At 43.3% G+C, this 24,751-nt stretch overlaps 1 protein-coding gene across 1 annotated transcript in view; it reads right to left on the minus strand.

The window, feature by feature from the left end:
• The window catches only part of UPF2 (UPF2 regulator of nonsense mediated mRNA decay), a 102,034-nt gene extending 85,573 nt beyond the window's left edge, over positions 1-16,461 (minus strand). Inside the window, 2 exon segments of the mRNA XM_040343392.1 lie at positions 5,766-6,086; positions 16,374-16,461. Coding sequence (XP_040199326.1) covers positions 5,766-6,070 — 305 coding nt within the window. The 5' untranslated portion in view covers positions 6,071-6,086; positions 16,374-16,461.
• Between the last annotated feature and the right edge of the window lie 8,290 nt (positions 16,462-24,751).

Raw genomic sequence — 24,751 nt, forward strand, 5'->3', positions numbered from 1 at the left:
ATAAGCTTCCCTCTGTGAAGGCTGCAAAGCCGCGGCCTCAATTACTGGCAGGCGCCAGGTCACAATTTCTTGTCACAATTGCGACCGGATTTTGTCGAGCCCTGACTGAGTGCAGCTTTGATCCAATGTTACACTCTCTGGATCACAGTCACATCAAAGCGCTGCAGGTACCTTTTCAAGTTGCTGATTTTCAAAGTCGCATAGATTGGAACGAGTGCCATTGAAATCAATTGGCAGTTATGTATAACTTTCAGGTTTATGTTAAATAAAAAATAAAATTATATTTATTTTTTTGTTTTAGATAGCATGGAGAAGGATTAGAACCAGTCAGGTTTTTAATGCGATATGTGTGCCCATTACGGAGATTCACCCTCTGTTTGTCCCGCTAGTTCTCACCAGAAGTGAAAGAAAAGAAAATCCCTAATTTCAAAGTCACCAGAAAAGGACTAGAAGGGAAATCGTCCAATAGGGACACCAATTCTGGTGACCCTGGTAGGTATCAGGATTTATCACACTTGGGGGGGGGGGGGGGGATTCCTGCTCCTTTTCTTTTGAGGCTATGGGACAGGAAGTAAAGAGAATTCTGCCCACTGTAAAAAAAAAATATATATATACATATATACACACACACACACACAGTGCCTTGCGAAAGTATTCGGCCCCCTTGAACTTTGCGACCTTTTGCCACATTTCAGGCCTCAAACATAAAGATATAAAACTGTAATTGTTTTTGAAGAATTAACAAGTGGGACACAATAATGAAGTGGAACGAAATTTATTGGATATTTCAAACTTTTTTCACAAACAAAAAACTGAAAAATTGGGTGTGCAAAATTTTTCAGCCCCTTAAGTTAATACTTTGTAGCGCCACCTTTTGCTGCGATTACAGCTGTAAGTCGCTTGGGGTATGTCTCTATCAGTTTTGCACATCGAGAGACTGAAATTTTTGCCCATTCCTCCTTGCAAAACAGCTCGAGCTCAGTGAGGTTGGATGGAGAGCGTTTGTGAACAGCAGTTTTCAGTTCTTTCCACAGATTCTCGATTGGATTCAGGTCTGGACTTTGACTTGGCCATTCTAACACCTGCATATGTTTATTTGTGAACCATTCCATTGTAGATTTTGCTTTATGTTTTGGATCATTGTCTTGTTGGAAGACAAATCTCCGTCCCAGTCTCGGGTCTTTTGCAGACTCCATCAGGTTTTCTTCCAGAATGGTCCTGTATTTGGCTCCATCCATCTTCCCATCAATTTTAACCATCTTCCCTGTCCCTGTTGAAGAAAAGCAGGCCCAAACCATGATGCTGCCACCACCATGTTTCACAGTGGGGATGGTGTGTTCAGGGTGATGAGCTGTGTTGCTTTTATGCCAAACATAATGTTTTGAAATGTTGCCAAAAAGTTCGATTTTGGTTTCATCTGACCAGAGCACCTTCTTCCACATGTTTGGTGTGTCTCCCAGGTGGCTTGTGGCAAACTTTAAACAACACTTTTTTATGGATATCTTTAAGAAATGGCTTTCTTCTTGCCACTCTTCCATAAAGGCCAGATTTGTGCAGTATACGACTGATTGTTGTCCTATGGACAGAGTCTCCCACCTCAGCTGTAGATCTCTGCAGTTCATCCAGAGTGATCATGGGCCTCTTGGCTGCATCTCTGATCAGTCTTCTCCTTGTATGAGCTGAAAGTTTAGAGGGACGGCCAGGTCTTCGAAGGTTTGCAGTGGTCTAATACTCCTTCCATTTCAATATGTGCTGCTTGGGATGTTTAAAGCTTGGGAAATCCTTTTGTATCCAAATCCAGCTTTAAACTTCTCCACAACAGTATCTCGGACCTGCCTGGTGTGTTCCTTGTTCTTCATGATGCTCTCTGCGCTTTAAACGGACCTCTGAGACTATCACAGTGCAGGTGCATTTATATGGAGACTTGATTACACACAGGTGGATTCTATTTATCATCATTAGTCATTTAGGTCAACATTGGATCATTCAGAGATCCTTACTGAACTTCTGGAGAGAGTTTGCTGCACTGAAAGTAAAGGGGCTGAATAATTTCGCACGCCCAATTTTTCAGTTTTTTATTTGTTAAAAAAGTTTGAAATATCCAATACATTTCGTTCCACTTCATGATTGTGTCCCACTTGTTGTTAATTCTTCAAAAAAAAAATTACAGTTTTATATCTTTATGTTTGAAGCCTGAAATGTGGCAAAAGGTCGCAAAGTTCAGGGGGGCCGAATACTTTCACAAGGCACTGTATATAAAAATAACAGGCTAAAAAAAAAAAAAAAACACACACAAGGGTAATGATCCTTTCTAATGCTCTTAAATATAAAAAGTTTTTTAGGGGAACTGTGAAATGAGTTCACAACGTAGTCTGGTGCTGTAAAGTTTCTGATCTGGATAAATGCTGTAAAGTAAAGTAAACACATCCACAGCTGAATGAGTCAGCAAAAAGACTCGGGAGGGACACAACTCTCCTATCTATGCAACGATGTTGTTCCCTAGATCCTCAATCTGCAGTAACAGTGTAGAGCTAATGCTGGGCTTTCGTGCTAGACCGCCCAGAACACGTACAGTGAGGAAAAAACATATTTGATCCCCTGTTGTACATTTGCCAACTGATAAAGAAATGATCAGTCTATAGTTTTAATGGTAGGTTTATTTTAACAGTGAGACAGAACAAAAATATCCAGGAAAACGCCTTTCAAAAAAGTTATAAATTGATTTGAATTTTAATGAGCGAAATAAAGTATTTGATCCCCTATCAATCAGCAAGATTTCTGGCTCCCAGGTGTCTTCTATACAGGTAACCAGCTGAGATTAGAAGCACTCTCTTAAGGAGAGTGCTCCTAATCTCAGCTGGTTACCTTGTATAAAAGACACCTGTCCACAGAAGCAATCAACCAGATTCCAATCTTTCCACCATGGTCAAGACCAAAGAGCGGACCAAGGATGTCAGGGACAAGATTGAAGACCTACACAAGGCTGCAATGGGCTACAAGACCAATCAAAAGTCATACAGATTACTTTTACTTGGACTTTATTTTAGCGCTGCACTATCTTTTATATATACCTTCAGGAATTTTAAATTGAATCCCAGTGTACAGCTGCTGTCTGTTTTTGTGTTTTATTGCGCTGATTTTTCTTCTATTTACAAGACCAATCGCCAAGCAGCTTGGTGAAAGGGTGACAACAGTTAGTGCGATTAATCGCAAATGAAAAAAAAAAAAAAAGTAACTGTCAATCTCCCTCGGTCTGGGGACACATGCAAGATCTCACCTCGTGGAGTTTCAATGATCATGAGAATAGTGAGGAACCAGCCCAGAACTACACGGGAGAATCTTGTCAATGATCCAGGCAGCTGGGACCATAGTCAACAAAAAAAACTATTGGTAACACACTACGCCATGAAGAACTGAAATCCTGCAGCACCCACAAGGTCCCTCTGCTCAAGAAAGCACATGTACAGGAGAGGGTGCCCACGTGTCCCGGATTGCCCGGGGCTGTCCCGCAATTGACATGTCTGTCCTGGGTCCGGGGGACCTTCATTCTGGGACAATACAATGTCCCGGAATGAAATAGAGGATACAGCCACCCCCTACTAACTAATAACTACATTTCCAGAACTGGTTGCCTGGGCCAGCGCTGCCTGGCATCTTGCAACCAGTAACAATTTACTCTCAGACAGTGAGATCGGGATCGAGGCCTACGCCTAGTGTAGCACTGCTGTCCCCAGACACCTGTGCACCTTCTCCGGCACCCAGTAGGGACTGGTGTGATCTTCACTCTCCAGATAAAGACGCCACTCCTTTCCTTCTACGCACGTGGCTCATGCAGAGGGAGGGACAGCAGCACTGCATCTGGTGGCAGGCTATGGGTGGCAAGCGGCACTGCATCTGGTGGCAAGTGGCACATTCACCTGACAAATAACCCGCCTCCAAATTCCCCATCAACCCCTTGACTACATTACCTCCCCCCCCCTCTTTTTTTGGGGAAGGTGAGTGAGAGAGGGGGCGTGTCCCTGAATGGCAGTTTGGAAATGTGGTCACCCTGGTACAGGCCCATCTGAAGTTTGCAAATGAACATCTGAATGATTCAGAGGAGAACTGGGTGAAAGTTTTGTGGTCAGATGAGACCAAAATTAAGCTCTCTGGCATCAACTCAACTCGCTGTTTTTTGAGGAGGAATAATGCCTATAGCCCTGTACACGCGGTAAAATGTCCGCCGGGGATCCGGGGGGGGGGGGACCTGCTCGGTAACATTCCCCCTGTACACACCAGAGGTTTTCCCGTCGGGAAAACTGTGGTGAGAGCTTTGGTCGGGAATCCCGGCCGTGTGTATGCTCCACCGCAGTGTTTCCCATAGGAAAACTGCCTGGAAAAAGACAGCCGGGAATCACAGCAGGAGAAAAGAAGAGAAAGTGTTCTTATTTTTCCTGGCGGTTTTCCTGTTGGGAAAACTGCCATGGAGCATACACGGCCAGTTTTCCCAGCCAAAAGCTGCCATGGCAGTTTTCCCGACAGGAAAACTAGTCGTGTGTACAAGGCTAATGACCCCAAGAACACCATCCCCACCGTCAAACATGGAGGTGGAAACATTATGCTTTGGGGTGTTTTTCTGCTACGAGGAAAGGACAACTTCACTGCATCAAAAAAACAAGTCCTCGAGTGGCCTAGCAAGACCTTAGACCTTTATCCCATAGAAAATACGTGGAGGGAGCTGAAGGTTCGACTTACCAAACATCAGCCTCAAAACCTTAATAAATTGGAGAGGGTCTGCAAAGAGGAGTGGGACAAAATACCTCCTGAGGTGTGTTCAAACCTGGTGGACAACTACAAGAAATGTAACCTCTGTGATGGCCAACAAGGGTTTTGCCACCGAGTCATATTTTGCAAAAGGGTCAAATACTTATTTCACTCATTAGAATGCAAATCAATTTATAACTTTTTTGAAATGTGTTTTTCTGGATTTTTTGTTGTTATTCTGCCTCTCACTGTTAAAATAAACCTACAATTAAAATGATAGACTGATCATTTGTCAGTGGGCAAACGTACAAAATCAGCAGGGGATCAAATACTTCCTGCCCCCCCCCCCCCCTGTATTTATTATTATAAAAATGGAAATACAAGAAAAACATTAGGACTTAAATAGTGGCTAAAGTCTTCCATGCTTCACAAGTGGTAATGCACCCCCACATGCATAGGCACTGAAGCTCCATTTTAAAGGGAAGGTTTTAACACAGATATTGATGGGTCTTCTGTTAAAAAGAATGCAATTTATTTAATACAAGGTAATTCGAATGCTTAAGGCTCCGTTCACACCTAGGCGTTTTTCTGCTGTAAGTCTCAGCTCTAAAAACGCCCGACAAGACAAATCCCATTCATTTCAATGGCCCCTTCTCACATCTGAGAGTTTTGTCACCTGAAGCAAAACGCCTGAAGGTGACCTTTTGAGCTGTACAAAATTGTGTCAAAAAACGCACGACTTTCTGCCTGAAAGCAAAACACCTAGGTTCTCTGCAGGCCAAGGACCAAGAGCTGAGCAATTAGCAGTGTTTGATAGCTCAGTTCTCGGTCTTAGAGGTGGTGGGGGACAGCTGCAGCTGGGATTGGTACTGCAGCCATCTAGGTGAATATGATGATGAACATATTGTGATTTTATGGGTGTCACGGATTACAAAGTAAGTTACACCTGGTGCTACATACATCATTAACAAGAGACTCCACAGTTATTTCTTACATTAAAACTATAAGAAAAGATGTCTTACTTTAACTGATTTGCAGCAGCTTCTTGATCATCAGCTTTCTTCTTCTGATCATCTTGCGCTTGTTTTTCTTCTTCCTCAGTTTTCCCTACAGCATCCTCTTTCTTTTTAACATCCTTATCCTCTTTCTTGCGTTGTTCACCATCAGGTTTTCTTTTCTTCTCCTCAGTGGCCTTGGATTGGTCTCTTTTGCTGCTTGACTTTTCATCTTTTGCTCGCTCTCTGCTGCTGGTTGGCCTTTTCTCACTACAATCTTTAACAGAATCTCTCTCCTCCATGCTGGGTAGCTTCTTACGTTCAGCCGGCATTTTTCCCAAACTAAACCTGGGATAAAAAAAAAGTTAAATATGTGGACAAACAAAAGCAATCATCAAATAGCCACCAAAGGCAAAACATTTTTGAGATTGTCAAAAAGATAAACCTTGGAAGAGGTGGATTTCCTAGCATAGATATGTATATTGTACAATGGAAAAACAGATCTGCACCTAAAGCCAGCCTTTACATGGATTAAAATTCAATATGTTTACCAGGGACCGGCCAAATTTCATGTATGGGGACAGTGGTTGTACAGAAGTCGATCTACCAATCAACTTCTGTACAACCAGCTTGTAAGATAAATGCCGCTCAATCAGCTCCAGAGACTTTATTCTGCGGCGCTGACCAGTGTAGTCTAACAGCAGGGGAAGTCTCCCTCCCCTGGCAGAACACAATAATAGCTCAGCAGGCGCGATTCCCCCATCCACCTGAAGGCCGGCCATACATAGTTCCAATATCGGCCAGTTCAGCAAAAACTAGCTGAGATTCAAACCGTTAATAGGCAGGCTGAACGTACCAAATTGATCAACTTGGGTACAACCAGCCTGCCAGATACTCTTGCAATTATTACTAGTGGCTGCTATAGCCTCTAGCAATAATCACTGTCTTCCATCAGCAGGTATGGCTTCCCCCATCGGGAGAAGACAATTGCTGATTCCCCAGTCAATCTGTGGTTGCAGGAACAAAATTCACACAGTGTATGGATGGGGGAACTTGGGTCAGTTTTCGTCATTCAACCCACTGGTTGAACAGGGAGAAAAAAAAACCCCGGAATAATCCTTGTGCTAGTTTACTCTAGAACCCGGACCTCAACAGCTATGCCATTAGAGTCAGAGCATGCGTGTTTGTACTTTGGATTTTAGTCCAACGGATTTGTGTACACACGATCGGATGATCCGACGGAACACATATGTTGTCGACAATTTGAGAGCATGAACATCCAAAATTTGTTGTCGGAAATTCCGCCAACAATTGTCCAATGAAGCATACAGACGGTCGGATTATCCGACAAAACACGTCCATCATACAGTGTTACACACCCCTGAAGAGCAAGCTGGATCTTGCGAAACTAATCAGGTAGTATGATGGCTGTGTACTCTGACCGATACTACATTTATGTACCAATATTTTTTGTTTATGTATCTTTTTATTGGCAACTGTTGGTGTTATCTATGCATGTAAAGAATTTTACTTGAATTATATACTGTAATAACTATTGTTGTTCTTACTGGCGGTAACGGTACCCACTTCATTTAAAGTCCCAGGGCAAATCCTTTGTTTGACTTTGCAAAGGTGTGCTCACGCTCGCTGCCGGACTGAGGAGACTACAAGGATCTATATATCCAGCCTGTCTCTCAGCCGACAGTTGATAGAAGATTCTTTCAAGAAAAAAAAAAAAAAAATTCTCCTTAGGGCGCTGGGCCCAAAGGGAGCCATACGTCCTCCATTGCTAGGCAGAACGAAACTGAGGCTGCATGCTGCAGGGAGGAGGGTTATGTCTGGAGGGACTGCCCCCTGGGCGGGGCTGTTCAACTCTGTTAAAGTAACATGTATTTCATTATCTAACATGTTTCTGCCTAGTCCTCTCCTGTAAACAGGGAATATAACCCACTTGTCAAGATTTAAGGAGCTGTGTCCGTCCATGGACGAAAAGAGAAAAGAAAATTCCCGGAGAGAAAAGAATATTCCCGCAACGAAAATTCTTTTCTGTAGCAACATGAAGGTTTGGTCGGCCGAATTTTGAAAATCAATGATGGCACAACAAAAAAAAAATTATATATATATATGTATATGTATATATATATATATATATATATATATATATATATATATATATATATATATATATGTATAAATAAATAAAAAATGAACTTTTCGATTTTAAAAATAAAATTTGTTCGAAATTAGACAGTGTATGGCCTGCTTAAAGGGGATACATTGTGGTGGGATCTTACTGTTCTGGGCAGCCATGACAGAGAAATGTAAATATTGGATATTAAGGGCTTGTTTGCATTGGTGACAAATGCCACTTAACCACTTTAACATATTGCTGGTCAATGACCGGGCCACTTTTTGTGATTCGGCACTGCGTCGCTTTAACTGACAATTGCGCGGTCGTGCGACGTGGCTCCCATACAAAATTGGCGTCTTTTCTTTCCCACAAATAGAGCTTTCTTTTGGTGGTATTTGATCACCTCTGCGGTTTTTAGTTTTTGCGCTATTAACAAAAATAGAGCGACAATTTTGAAAAAAAAAAAAATGAATATTTTTTACTTTTTGCTGTAATAAATATCCCCAAACAAATATATATATATAAAAAAAAAAAAAAAAAAGTTTCCTCAGTTTAGGCCGATATGTATTTTTTTTTTTTTTTTTTTTTTTTAAACGAAAAAATATCGCAATAAGCATTTATTGATTGGTTTGCGCAAAAGTTATAGCGTCTACAAAATAGGGGATAGTTTTAGGGCATTATTATTAATATTTTTTTTTTACTAGTAATGGCGGCGATCAGCGATTTTTATCGGTACTGCGACCTTATGGCGGACACTTCGGACACCTTTGGGACCATTGGCATTTTTATAGCGATCAGTGCTATAAAAATGCTTTGATTCCTATAAAAATGCCACTGGCAGGGAAGGGGTTAACACTAGGGGGCGAGGAAGGGGTTAATTATGTTCCCTGTGAGTGTGTTCTAATTCAAGGGGGGGGGGGTGGGACTGACTTGGGGAAATGACTGATCGCTATGCATACATTGTATAAACAGACGATCAGGCATTTCTCCCCCTGACAGGACCGGGAGCTGTGTGTTTACACAAACAGCTTCCGCTTCTCGCTCTGTAACAAGCGGCGCACGTGCCCCTATTGGCTTAATCGCGAGATGACGTATAGCTACGTGATCTCGCGCAGCCCAGCCGACCAGTTATACGGCGGCTGGTCGGCAAGCGGTTAAAAATCTCAATGGCGACGCTTTATTTTTTTGTTACAGGTTACCAGTTTAGAGTTACAAAAGGAGGTCTAGAGATAGAATTATTGCGTAACCTATGTATGGATGGAGGGACGGGGGCGATTTAAAACGGTTTTTATTATTTTTTTTTTTTTTTATCACTTTAATTGCTGTCGCAAGAGATTTACTCCTCCCTTGTAATAGCAATAAAGCATGACAGGTCCTCTTTACCAAGACATCTTGGGTCTACAAGACCCCAGATCTCTCCCCTCAAACTCCTAGTAAAACAGCCTGCAATACTATGGACAGCACACAGTGTTGTTCACATTATCAAAACAAAGCGTTTACGTTGCTGCGCTTGTGTTTTCAGCAAGTTTGCGATAGGCTTGCAGGGAGTTAGGACTTGTTGACAGCAGCCAAGAAACACACCCCCTAGGCATCTGGGGTATGTTTTTAAAGCTTGTCAAACACGTACAGGGCATTTGGGGAGAGTTTTTAACTCACAATTAAAGTGGAGTTCCACCCATAAATATAACATTACATCAGTAGTTTTAAAAAAATGTCATTAGTCCTTTACGAATTTTTTTTTTTTTTTTTTAGATGCCTTCAAAGTGTTGTTGCTAGGCAGAATAGTTAATCTTCCCACTTCCTGCACCTAGGTGCTTAAGCTTCCTAAGACTCCTGGGAATGTAATGGGTGTAACTTTCCAGGAGTCTGTGCACTTCCCAGTCTCAAAGAAATATGTGACTTGGACAGCACAGGTGCTGAAACCTGATCTGAAAACTATTACACTGCTTGTGCAGCACTGAGCATGTGCGAGATCTGCAAGGCTGAAATCCAGGAAGTCATACAGTCTGGCTTCATCATACCCACACTTAAGATGGCCCCAGTCAATTTCTATTTTATAAAGTGTCTAAATGCTGTAACAACCTAACACAACGGACCTTAGTTTACAGACTAACTTTACTAGAATACATTAAGCTTGTGTATTACAGGGGTATTTATATTTAAAAAGTGAAATTGTGGCCGGAACTCCGCTTTAACACAACGCAACTTCAACGAACAAGTCCCATTAACACTATAGGTGTGTTTGTAAAGCGTCAGTATTTTGAGCAAGTGTGAACAAGGCACCTATAGCGTTAAAGGGGTTGTAAAGGTTAATTTTTTTCACTTTTATGCATCAAGGTGGAAAAAAAAAATGGCAATGACAGCCCCCCCGATTTACTTACCTGAGCCCGTTCACCTGCTGTGCTCGCCCCTGACGTCCTCTTCGCCACTCAGTGTGGCCGTTGATTGGATGGATTGAAAGCAGCGCAGCCATTGGCTCGTACTGCTGTCAATCACATCTAATGACGCAACGCGCCGGGGCCGAGCGATACAGTTGGCGGCTATAGCCGCCGGCTGTATCACGGGAGCGTGCCTGCAAGAACTAACCCCCATGGGAGAGAGCTCCCATGAAGGTGGTTAGTTCTTGTGGGTGAGGAGCCGAGACAGCCGCTGAGGGACCCCAGAAGACCAGGATCGGGGGCTACTATTTTTAAACGGGAACCTTTAGAGTCGGTTCACACAGCAGCGGCACGACTTCGGGGGCGACTCTGCAAGTCGTCCTGAGGACGACTTCAGAGGCGATTTGCAAAATGACTTCTGTATAGAAGTCAATGCATGTCCCACCGAGCCGCCCCCGAAGTCGTACAAGAACCTTTTTCTAAGTCACTCCTATTAGGACAGTTCCATTGCATTGAATGGGACGCGACACGTCAGGCGGCTAAGCCGCCTGTCGTGTCGCCCCAGTGCGAACCGGGTCTTAGTGTTGTATGGGCATTCATGTTGCATCATAAATATAATTAAAATTTTACTTTAGGGATTTGATCTTTGACCCTGGTTGGTTGTTCACTGCGCTGATTTGTTTTTTTATTTATTCATATTGCATCAATCAACACTACTCAAACGCTCCGAGATGTGTTTTTTTCCTATTTTTTTTTGTTTTACAAGGCTCACTTTTAGCGCCATACAACCGTACCTTAAACACACTTAATGCCATAGGCACGTGGTGTATTTTAATAGAAGTGAATGGAGGCCGTTGTAAAGCATCAATGCCTGCCAAACTACTCAGGGAACATTATTTTTGCCTCACCACAATGCGAGGCAACACTAGTGCTGCAATGTGTACACTTCCTATTTTAACAGTTTTGAGTGGCATTGATTGGCATTCAAAAATAATAAAAAAAAATAAAAAAAAAAAAGAGACCCAACCGCCTATTTTCAACTCTTGGCAACATGACCTGTCAGCCCTGACAGACACACAAGTATACTGTACATATACATAGGCAAGGCACTTATGGGTCTGGGGCGCACATGTGTGCCTGCCGGTGACCCACTACTGCTGTAATTAGGACACAGTGGGAGCCAATCTGCAGGCTCAAAGTCCACCAGTACCCACCAATCATTAGGCAGAGAGCCAGAACGGCAATTTGCCTACGTAAACAAGGTAGATTGCCATTCTGTAAGGAAGGTGTTGATCCTGTATTCCTGCAAACAGGAACGTGAATCAATGCCTTCCTATAGTAAAAGCAGCACACACACAGTGAGAAAACACATGTTCGGAAAGCACATGTTGATTGCCCCTGATGTTAACCCCTTCCCTGCCAGTGTCATTAGTACAGTGACAGTGCATATTTGTTTAGCACTGATCACTGTATTAGTGTCACTGGTTCCCAAAAAGTGTCAGTTAGGGTCAGATTTGTCCACCTCAATATCACAGTGTTTGTATAAGTCACTGATCGCTGCCATTACTAGTACACAATAAAATAAGAAATTCCAAAAATACACTATATTACCAAAAGTATTGGGACACCTGCCTTTACATGAACTTTAATGACACCCCAGCCTTAGTCCGTAGGGTTCAATGATGAGTTGGCCCCCCCTGTTGCAGCTATAACAGCATCAATTCTTCTGGGAAGGCTGTCCACAAGGTTTAGGAGTGTGTCTAGGGCAGTGTTTCTCAATTCCAGTCCTCAGGCCCCCCCAACAGGTCAGGTTTTCAGGATTTCCCTCAGATGAAAAGGCTGTGGTAATTACTAAGGCAGTGAAACTGATCAAATCACCTGTGCAAAATAATGGAAATCCTGAAAACCTGACCTGTTGGGGGGGCCTGAGGACTGGAATTGAGAAACACTGGTCTAGGGGAATGTTTGACCATTCTTCCAGAAGCACATATGTGAGGTCAGACACTGATGTGGACGAGAAGGACTGGCTCACAGTCTCTGCTCTAATTCATCCCAAAGGTGTTCTATTGGGTTGAGGTCAGGACTCTGTGCAGGCCAGTCAAGTTATTCCACCCCAAACTCTCTCCAATGTCTTTATGGACCTTGCTTTGTGCACTGGTCGAAAATAATTTGGATGGGGGGGGGGGGGGGGGGTTGGGGATTATGATGTGGGTTTGGGCTTGGCCCCTTGGTTCCATTGAAGGAAACACTTAAGCCTTCAACATATTTTGGACAATTTCATGCTCTCAACTTTGTGGGAACAGTCTGGGGATGGCCCCTTCCTGTTCCAACATGACTGCACACCAGTGCACAAAGCAAGGTTCATAAAGACATAGATGAGTGAGTTTGGGGTGGAGGAACTTGACTGGCCTGCACAGAGTCCTGACCTCAACCTGATAGAACACCTTTGGGATGAATTTGAGCGGAGACTGCGAGCCAGGCCTTCTCATCCAACATCAGTGCCTGACCTCACATATGCGCTTCTGGAAGAATGGTCAATAATTCCCATAGACACACTCCTAAACCTTGTGGAGAGCCTTCCCAGAAGAGTTAAAGCTGTTATAGCTGCAAAGGGTAGGCCAACTCAATATTGAACCCTAAGGTCTAAGACTGGATGCCAATAAAGTTCATGTGCGTGTATAGGTAGGCGTCGCAATACTTTTGGTAATATAGTGTATATCCCTATGTTTATAGGCGCTATAACTTTTGTGCAAACTAGTCATTTTTTTTTTGGATATGTTTTATAGCAGAAATTAAAAAAATGTTTTTATTTTCTAAATTTTCAGCATGAAAATTCACAACATGAAATCTATATGGGTACAGCGTCGCACAATTGTCAGTTGAAGTAAGGCAGTGCCGTATCGCCAGAGCCGCCATCAGGGGGGTACAGGCAGTACACCTGTAAGGGGCCCAGAGGTCCCCAGGGCCCCGGATGACAACCCCCCTTATTTTTTTTTATATTATTTTTTTTTTATATATAAACACATTTTTTTTTATTAAAGGGCTCAGAAGTCCCCAGGGCCCCCTGTAGCAACCCCTCTTTTTTTATTTTTATAAATGTTTCATTTTTTTTATATATTTTTTTTTTTATTAAAGGGCCCAGAGGTCCCCAGGGCCCTTTTTTTTTTTTTTTTAAAGGGGAGTTGCCCTTTTTACAAAAAATATATATATATATATATATATATATATATATATATATATATATATATATATATGTGTATTTTTTTATATATATTTATTTTTATTAAAGGGCCCAGAGGTCCCCAGATGGCTACCCCCTTTTTTTATATATATTTTTCTTTATTTCCTCTTTTTTTTGTAAAGGCCCCCCCCCGCTTCTCAATTCGCGGCAGCCCCCCCCCCTTTCTCAATTTCAGGCAGCATCCCCCCCCCCCCGGTTCTCTGCTCCAGGGGGCCCATGCCTGAAGCTGTGTAAGGGGCCCCATAATTCCTGATGGCGGCCCTGCGTATCGCCAAAAAAAAATAAAAAAAATGGCCTGGTCATGAAGGGGGGGTTAAATCTTCCAGAGATCAAGTGGTTAACCACTTCTCACCCAGCCACTGTACATATACAGCCGGGTGGGCGCTCTCCCCTTCTGAGTGGACGTTCAGGAACGTCACTCAGAAGTAGGGGGATCCCACGCAGCGGCGTGATCCCGATGTGCTTGTGTCACCCGGACACGGCGCATTTCAGATCGACAGGAGGGCTCTGTGATTGGCCCTTCTGATCACATGACGGCCGTGTCCAATCACAGCCGTTATGTGATGTAAATACAGAGCCGATAGCTAGGTGGTCGGCTCTCCTCACACAGAATTTGTCGGTGAGGAGATCGCTGCATCCAGCCGGCGATCAGTGAGTATGAGCTGCTTTTTACACACCGATCACCAGCCTAGTGTAAACACACAAAGTCCCCCCACACAGTAAAAACACCTGTCCCCCCCCCCACATATGTAACAGTAAAATCATATGTCCCAATGATCACCTGCGTACACCTCTCCGTGATCACCTGCGTACACCTCTCCGTGATCACCTGCGTACACCTCTCCGTGATCACCTGCGTACACCTCTCCGTGATCACCTGCGTACACCTCTCCGTGATCACCTGCGTACACCTCTCCGTGATCACCTGCTTACACCTCTCCGTGATCACCTGCTTACACCTCTCCGTGATCACCTGCTTACACCTCTCCGTGATCACCTGCTTACACCTCTCCGTGATCACCTGCTTACACCTCTCCGTGATCACCTGCTTACACCTCTCCGTGATCACCTGCTTACACCTCTCCGTGATCACCTGCTTACACCTCTCCGTGATCACCTGCTTACACCTCTCCGTGATCACCTGCGTACACCTCTCCGTGATCACCTGCGTACACCTCTCCGTGATCACCTGCGTACACCTCTCCGTGATCACCTGCGTACACCTCTCCGTGATTACCTGCGTACACCTCTCCGTGATCACCTGCGTACACCTCTCCGTGATCACCTGCGTACACCTCTCCGTGATCACCTGCGTACACCTCTCCGTGATCACCTGCGTAAATCTCTCCGTGATCACACAAACCAATTATTATACACTTAAAGCGGGAGTTCACCCATTTGTAAAAAAAAAAAATTTCTCCCCTTAGCTTCCTGCTCGTTTTGTCTAGGGGAATCGGCTATTTGTATTAAAATATGAGCAGTACTTACCCGTTTTCGAGCTGCATCTTCTTCCGTCGCTTCCGGGTATGGGTCTTCAGGAGCGGGCGTTCCTTCTTGATTGACAGCCTTCCGAGAGGCTTCCGACGGTCGCATCCATCGCGTCACTCGTAGCCGAAAGAAGCCGAACGTCGGTGCGGGTCTATACTGCGCCTGCGCACCGACGTTCGGCTTCTTTCGGAAAATCGTGACGCGATGGATGCGACCGTCGGAAGCCTGTCAATCAAGAAGGAACGCCCATTCCCGAAGCCCATACCCGGAAGCGACGGAGAGGATGCGTCTCGTAAACGGGTAAGTACTGCACATATTTTAAAATAAATAGCCGATTCCCCTAGTAAAAACGAGCAGGAATCTAAGGGGGAAAAGTGCCCTCTAAGGGTGAACCCCCGCTTTAAGGGGATTTATTTGTATTTATTTTTTAACCAAAGACATGTAGCAGATTTTTTGGCTTAAATTTTATGGAAAAAAAAAACGATTTTATTGGATTTTTTTTTTTTTTTTAATAGAAAGAAGAAGATACCGTTTTTTTTATCCAAAATTTCTGCTCTTTTTTTCAATTGTCATTGAAAGAGCGAGAGCGCTGAAAGCTGGTCTGGGAAGGAAGGGGGCGAAAGTATTGATGTGGTTAAACAAATCGTACGAGAATTTTTGATCAGATTATCATACGATTGCTTCAAAAGCGGTATTTTTTGTACGATATTCTGATCTCGGGTGTATTGGACTTAAAACTTTTGCACAGAAATATATAACAAAAGCAGGAGGAGGACACTGAACGGCCAAACTGGATCCTTCTGGCCAATCGCAGTTGTCCACAGAGCCCAGCACCGCGGACACTCCAGTTGTTCAGGAACTACAATTCCCATCATATCTAGTCATGTCAGAGTTTTACAATGCCTCATGGGAAGTGAAGTTCTGCAATAGCTGGAGGGCCATAGTTTGGAGATCCCTATAGAACACACAGGTTGGTCACACCACACACACGATCCAATAATTAAACAAACAGTACCAATAAAGAGGAGGTCAGAGCCTGCAAATGATTGGACTAGAAATGACTGGAGAAGGGGGGAATGTTCCAGCAATCAGCACACCTGTCATACTTCCTGACCTTTTCCTACAACACATAAATCTTTATTTGTACACACAGCGCAGTCTTATTGCAGCCTCCCTGGGTCCCATTACCCTCGTAGAGCTCCTATAGCGCTCACGCCCCCAGCAGCTACTCATGCGGCCCAGGAGATGACAGGAAGCGGCAGAACCATGAACGGCGGGACGGACTACTTCATAGGCCTCGTCCATGTACAGAGTAGCAGCTGAGGCGAGGCCCCCCCGCCGAATCGTCCATTAGTACAATCCCCCCGTATACTGAGCACGACCACCGACCCTCTTACCTCAATTTGTAAACATTCCGCTCCCCTCACCACTCCACCACCAGGACCCAGTCATCAGGGCCACCACACAGCTGCCAGTTCTTGCGGGCACAACACGTCGGCGCACAAGGCCGCTCAGGGTTATTCCAGTGGGATATCTCAGCGGAGTAAGGCAGACAGGGTTAAAAAATTGTGTCGTCGCTCTTACTTCCTACGGTGTTCTTATTTCTGCGCAGGCAGTATAGAGGACAGACAGTGAAGGCCCCCTTCTGGCAGGTGACGCTCGGTGAGGGAGGAAGTGGATTGGTGTCATGTGACTCCAAGTATATCCACTTGTACAGCGGAGATGAGTGAGAGCTTGCTGGTTCAAGTAGAAGGAGCTGCTGTGCACAGAAACTGAACTGCAGCTTTTCTCTAGGTTTTTAACATGGAGGAACCCTAGAAATAAACTTTTAAGGGACCAGCAGTAAAAATGAATAGTATTGAAGCTTACTGGTTGTTAGATGTCTAGGATGTATTTGTTTGCTTTTTACACTTTTTTTCCTTTATTTTAAACTTTTTCCTTGCTTAGAGTGACAACCACACTGAGCAGCGTTGTCACCCTAGTTTTGGCAGTGTGTTTGGAATTTATATTAGTATGTGCTTTGATTGCATAACACACAACCCTTTCTTCATAACAACAGGTGATTTATAGTCCACAGCACTAAGGCTGCATTCACACCTCCGCGACAAGCAACGCCGCGTACGCGGCGTATTTTGCCGCGAATAGTGTATCTTTTTTTTTTTTTTTTCAAATCCTTCCCATTGCTGTCAATGGCCGAACGCCAATATCGCCTGAAAAAAAGGGTCCGGGACTTTTTTTCAGGCGTATGGCGTCTATGAGATGTGAACCATCTCCATAGACAGCAATGGGAATTCTCCCCTCTAGCGTCCGGCGTCGGGCATTTTGTCGCCTAGATGTGAATGGGCTCTAAGAGGGAACAATGCTAACTGATAACAGTCCAGAAGCAGAGATCAGAAAAATTCTAAGCTCTGACCAGATATAATAAAATGCTTTCAATGGTCTATTTACAGTGCCTTGAAAAAGTATTCATACCCCTTGAAATATTCCAAATGTTGTCATGTTACAACAAAAAATGTAAATGTATTTTATCGGGAATTTTCATATATTTATTTATAAAAAAAACTTGAAAGACATTTATCATTTTCCTTCCACTTCATAATTCTGTGCCACTTTGTGTTGGTCTATCACATAAAATCCCAATAAAATACATTTATGTTTTTGGTTGTAACGTGACAAAATGTGGAAAATTTCAAGGGGTGAGAATACTTTTTCAAGGCACTGTAACAGACCAAAGGGAAGCAAGTAAGAGATATTTATTGTTAGAGTTTAATATTGACTGTGCCATTAATAACACATTCTACAGCTTTACCACTGTATATACCTGTATATCTTTATTAATAAACGAATAACTGGATTTCATGATAGCTTATAATATATTATTTTTATGTGGTTAAAATACAAGAATGACAGTATTAATATAATAAGACGTTAACACTAACTTATGTTATGTAATGAATAACTTTTTACTGTAATAAATACAATTTTGTTTTGTACTTAATTTTTAAATAAATATTCTGTGAACAAGTGTCTATGTAAGAGAATCCTAATCACGTTTCCATCATGCAATAAATATTATTAAAAAGCAAGTACTGAAAGTGCTTAAAGCGGAGGTCCACACAAAAACGCAACCTCCGCTTTTCGGAACCCCCCCCCCCCTCCGGTGTCACATTTGCCACCTTTCAGAGGGGAGGGGGTGCAGATGCCTGTATAATACAGTTATTTGCACCCACTTCCAGGCATAGACTCCCGCAGGAGTCACGCCCCTCCCCCCGCTGTCTTCTGGGAAACACATTGGTCCCAGAAAACAGCGGGGACCAGTTGGGATGCGCATTGCGGGCACCCTGGACAGGTAAATGTTCATTTATTAAAAGTCAGCAGCTGTAGTATTTGTAGCTGCTGGCTTTTAATATTTTTTTAGGCAGAACTCCGCTTTAATCTGTGAAAACATATGTAAAGTGTATGTTTCTAAACCAGTGTATGTGACCTTCACCAGACATTCAGAGTAGAGTTGTCCCAATACCGATACTAGTATCGGTATCGGGACCGATACCTAGCAATTGCACGAGTACTTGTACTCGTGCAAATGCTCCCGATCTTTCACCCGATACCTGGGATGGAAGAGAGAGGCGGCGTACAACAGGAAGTCAGCAGGCGGGGACAAATCCCTCACTGTACAGAGATGGCTACAGTGTGTGCGGTGGAATTAGCACCCCCGACAGATGCCTTCTAGTGCCGGCCCCGCCGTGACATCAATCAGCGGTTCAGGAGGCGAGATAGGAAAGCAGTGTATCTTCCTGGTACATGTGTTTGATTGTCAATGATTGATTCACCTGCAGTGAACGTTTGTTGAATGCCACTTTCACTGCTTATGCCGCGTACACACGGTCGGAATTTCCGACAGCAAATGTTCGATGTGAGCTTTTTGTAGGAAAATCCGACCGTGTGTGGGCTCTATCGGACATTTGCTGTCGGAATTTGTTTAAGAGCTGGTTCTCAATTTTTCCGACAACAAAAAGTTCTTGTCGGAAATTCCGATCGTCTGTAGCCAATTCCGACGCACAAAAATCCTACACATGCTCGGAATCAATTTGACGCTTGTTCGGAATTATTGAACTTAATTTTTCTCTGCTCTTTGTAGTGTTGTACGTGACCGCGTTCTTGACGTTCGGAATTTCCGACAACATTTGTGTGACCGTGTGTATGCAACACAAGTTTGAGCGAACAATTCGGCGTAAAAAATTCCAAGGTTTTGATGTGCGTTTACTGTTGATGGATGAAACATCTGCCCATCCTTTAAATGGAAATGATTGTGTTTTTTCAGCAGGCATGTATATTATCGTGTTTATTCTAGAGCTTAAATACATGCCCTGAACCCTCCCCTTCAGTCCTCCCTCTCATCCCCTGGCAGATGTGTTCAGGTCAGTCATGTGACATGAAGGATTGTTTTCCTCTTTGGATCTTCTCATGTGTTGGGCGGTCCTCAATGATGAGAAAAGCACTGGCATCAAAATGTCATCACCACTTCCTGAATCATTGTAGGTGAGAGTAGGGAAAGCCCATGACACCCTACCTTCACAGGACATCCTGGGCGTTATTTAACTTGAAAGACTGTGGACATCTAGTGGCAGAACAGAATTACTGCATGGTACAGTGCTAGAAAGGTAGTGAGTATTTTAGCTAGAACTTGCAAAAGTCTGTATATAAATATATATCTAATAAAAATATAAATATATATATATTGTGACAGAAAGTCAGGTAAATCTGTGGTTGTTGTCACAGACGGGACATACATTTCTGCCTTGTTTAGACAATACACCAAAAGTAGCCATGAAACGTTTAATGGCGTTGGAAAACTTCAGCTGTTCAGAATGAGGCAATTAAGGCCTCTATAAGTAATCCAGAGGATTACCACTGATTTGCTGCATCCTGAGGCTTTCTGAGTGAAGGAGAGCAGTAGCTGAAAGTCTTCTGAGTAGGTGAGGTGATTGATTTTTCTGTGTGATAAAAATCAAAAGACTATTGTTTTTCTGCTGTATGACCAGCAGTGTCTGCCCAGCACTAGGCTGTGCCAGACTCCAAAGATAGGTTCCTGTGTGGAAGGTAGACGCCCAAAGTGGCCAGGGTTTATTTTATGTTTTGTTTATGCTGTTTGGATGCTTGCACTTGTTTCCAGCAAGATGGAAGAATAAACCAAAATCTTTGTTTTCAACCGTCTTCGACTGCCTGTCTGTATAAATTCAGTGTGTAGTGAACCCATCTAGGGGGTCACACACCCCGCTACCGAGCTAACCCCTTACACAATATATATATATATACAGTATACACACACATACTGTATGTATGTCTACATAGCAGCCCCTCCTGAGTAAAGTTAGTGAGACATTTGCATTTTGTGTATACATGAGTTTATACTATCTGCTTAGAAATGTTTTATTACCAATCATGTGGATCTCTAATGGTCATTATATAACCAGTCTGTGAGCTGTCTTGCATGCTGTCCACTAAAGTTTTAAGACCCCTCATATACTGTAGTGTTACGCACCAGGTGACCTGGGCCCCCATGTGACATGGGCCTCAGGCATACGGAATGACCAGAATATTGAATGCCCTGCAACTTGCAAGAGAGTGTGCTTCCGAATTGAAGAGGATCATAGGGATGGAATGAAAGAGGATTCGGACCCACCATCAGACATACATTATAATCATGTGGAGCAGACGAGGCAGAATCTTGGAGGGGCAGAAAGACATAAATCAGGCTGATCCCATAGCACCACCAGCTAATCCAGGCGCAGGGCTCAAGGGTCTGTGATCCTGGTGACAAACCATTCCAGTTTATTGTTGAATCTGGATGCCAGCCAATCCACATATGTGTCCTCCATCTGAATGGCACCTGTGCTGTGCAGCCATCCTCCTGTATTCTCAATACACCAGGCCAGCCATTTAGCATGGGACCTGGAAGCAACTGGAGATCGCTGGAGTAGCGGTGTGTACTTCAGTGACTTCCAGCTTCCAGGGGCATTGGCCAGGTGTAATATATACATTAGTCTAAGTTGGACCAATGCAACTATGTAAGAATATATAGTGCCTTGCAAAAGAATTCACCCCCTTGGCCTTTTACCTATTTTGTTACATTACAGCCTTTAGTTCAATGTTTTTTTAATCTGAATTAAATGTGATGGATCAGAACACAATAGTCTAAGTTGGTGAAGTAAAATTAGAAAAATATATACATAAAACTATTTTTCAGAAATAAAAAAATGATAATTGGCATGTGCGTATGTATTCACCCCCTTTGTTGTGAAGCCCATAAAAAGCTCTGGTGCAACCAATTACCTTCAGAAGTCACATAATTAGTGAAATGATGTCCACCTGTGTGCAATTTTAGTGTTACATGATCGGTCATTACATATACACACCTTTTTGAAAGGCCCCAGAGACTGCAACGCCTAAGCAAGAGGCACCACTAACCAAACACTGCCATAAAGACCAAGGAACTCTCCAAACAAGTAAGGAACAATGTTGTTGAGAAGTACAAGTCAGGGTTAGTTTATAAAAAATATCATAACTAAATGAAAAGAACATGGCACAACAGCAAACCTGGCAAGAAATGGCCGCATACCAAAACTCACGGAACGGGTAAAGAGGGCATTAATCAGAGAGGTAGCACAGAGACCTAAGGTAACCCTGAATGAGCTGCAGAGTTCCACAACAGAGACTGGAGTATCTGTACATAGGATGACAATAAGCTGTACGCTCCATAGAGTTGGGCTTTATGGCCAGAAGAAAGCCATTACTTTCAGTAAAAAACAAAATGGCACGTTTTAAGTTTGTGAAAAGGCATGTGGGAGACTCCCAAAGGAGGAAGGTGCTCTGGTCTGATGAGACTAAAATTGAACATTTTGGCCATCAAAGAAAACCCTATGTCTGGCGCAAACCCAACACATCACATCACCCAAAGAACACCATCCACAGTCGGGACTGGGAAACTGGTCAGAGTTGTGGGAAAGATGGATGGTGCTAAATATAGGGATATTCTTGAGCAAAACCTGTACCACTCTGTGTGTGATTTGAGGCTAGGATGGAGGTTCACCTTCCAGCAGGACAATGACACCAAACACGCTGCTAAAGCAACACTTAAGTGGTTTAAGGGGAACATGTAAATGTGTTGGAATGGCCTAGTCAAAGCCCAGACCTCAATCCAATAGAAAATCTGTGGTCAGACTTAAAGATTGCTGTTCACAAGCACAAACCATCCAACTTGAAGGAGCTGGAGCAGTTTTGTAAGGAGGAATGGGCAAAAATGCCAGTGATAAGATGTGGCAAGCTCATAGAGACTTATCAGTGAAGTTTCTCATAGCATCACATTAAATGCATGTAGAGAGAGAGAGAGAGACTTGTAAAGCGCAACACATGCGAACTGAATCGCCTCTGGGCGCTGTATCCATTTCATGGGTAAGGAACCCCTTGACCTCAGAAGAGATGGGTTTTAATCTTTCTCCTGAAGGCCAAGTGGTCCGACTCCAGTCGGATGGTGGTTGGTAGTGCATTCCACAGGCGGGGTCCCTGGACTGCAAATCTTATCTCTACAAAATATTGACTTTAGGGGGGTGAGTAGTTATGCACATTGACCTTTTCTGTTATTTTGTCCTATTTGTTGTTTGCTTCACAATAAAAAACAAAAACAAAGTTGTGGGCATGTTCTGTAAATTAAATGATGCAAATCCTCAAACAATTCATGTTAATTCCAGGTTTGCGAGGCAACAAAACACGAAAAATGCCAATGGGGGTGAATACTTTTGCAAGGCACTGTACCATGTCTGAAATTCATCTTTAAGCCATAGGATCCTGTGTACAGTAGGTGGATGGATGGTATGTGAATGGAGACAAGACATTTATGCAATGAGGTAAGGACGTAAGTGAAAGATCTAGGTGATTGTGGACAGAGGCATCAATAAGGAGGGAAGTAGGATTTCAGGCAGAGCACTGGGAATATAAGGTAAAAAAAAATATTTTCCTGTAATTTTTCCCAATGCAACATTTATATAATTTGCACACCCCCATAAGCTTATCGCTAAATACAATCAAAACAAGTAGGAGGATTAAAATATTACATTAGTCTGACATTTATGTATTGTAGTGGAACGGTAAAACTTAGGCCCCGTACACACGATAAAATCCATCCGCTGAAAAATCCCAGCGAATGGGTTTCAGCGGATAGATCCTATGGTGTGTACACTCCAGCGGATCTGTTTCCGCGGATATTTCTCCCCTGGAATGGATTCCAGCAGATCGAATGTTTGCAGACATGCCAAACAAATCCATCTGCTGGAATCCATCCCAACGGATGGATCCGCTGGTCTGTATAGACTCACCGGATCCATCCGTCCGAAGGGATCCCCCGCATGCGTCGTAATGATTCGACGCATGCGTGGAATTCCTTATATGACAGCGTCGCGCAAGTCGCCGCGTCATAATCGCGGCGACGGCGCGACACGTCATCGCCAGAGGATTTCGGCGCGGATTTCAATGCGATGGTGTGTACACGCCATCGCATAGAAATCCGCGGAAATCCTCGAGAGGATTTATCCGTGGAAACGGTCCGCTGGACCGTATCCGCGGATAAATCCTCCCGTGTGTATGGGGCCTTAAAGTGAACATACAGAATATATTTTAAGCCGGCCATAGATGGTGCAGTTGTCTTTCCTGCAATTACTCATTGCAGGATAGAAAATCACTGGATTCCACCATCAACATAGTCAGTGCTAGTGGGAGAGTCCCACACAATGATTATTGCTAGCGGCTATAGCCAATGGCAATAATCACATGAAAACTCAGACGTGCTGGTTGTACCCAAGTTGATCAATCAAATTGGGTACAACCAGCCTGCCCATATATGGCTTGAATCTCAACCATTTCCTGCTGAACCAGACGAGATTTGAAGTGTATGGCCGGCTTTACTTTAAGAGACATTTATTCCCTTTTCAAGACGACATTGACGACAGGGGAAAAAAACTTTTTAGTAAACTGTTAGGAAACATTAGGATAAGATTAAGTCAGGTTGAGTATAACTATAACTTTGAACTACATGAGCATTGTGCTTGTGCAGTAAACACAAATGTTATCCAGATAATCCAACATCATTGTTACAACCCGGGGACCAATTTTTGGAGGGGATTTTATTTATTTTTAGGATATACATAGCACACACACACACACACACACACTGTACAATAGCACTTGGGACTTAAAGGAACACTAAAGGTTCGTTTTTTATTAGATCAATTGATTGCTGTAAGCTAGAGCATTTAAATGTAACTTACCTCGTTTTTCCTTTTGACCTCCAAAATACAGTAATCCAGGTTTGAAAATGCCATTTCCTGTCTCTCCTCTTCTTGCTTTCCACCAGCATCTGAGCCGTTTTGCATGGTGGAAAGCAGAATGTGCTCACCCCCTCCCTATGACTACAGCCCTGCGTGAAGATGCTCTCTTATCCCTCACAGGCATGGAGGCTAAGCCTAATGGGTACTGTAGTTCCTATTAGGCCGTGATGTAGCAAGAATGAATGCGCACCGCAAACCAGGAAGTCAGTGAGAATAATGATTCAGGAGTGCTGGAGGTGAATAAAACAGCTCGAATTCAACGGGTATCAAACTAGTTATAATGCAAAACATTACTTTTTACTTTATCAGCTAATGTCAGACTTTAATTTAAGAGGAAAATATTTTTGTCTTTACAACCCCTTTAAAATGGTTAACAGGCCAAAAGGGCGCAAATA

This window comes from Rana temporaria, chromosome 3 (genome assembly GCF_905171775.1).
Source record: "Rana temporaria chromosome 3, aRanTem1.1, whole genome shotgun sequence".
Taxonomy (NCBI): Eukaryota; Metazoa; Chordata; class Amphibia; order Anura; family Ranidae; genus Rana; species Rana temporaria.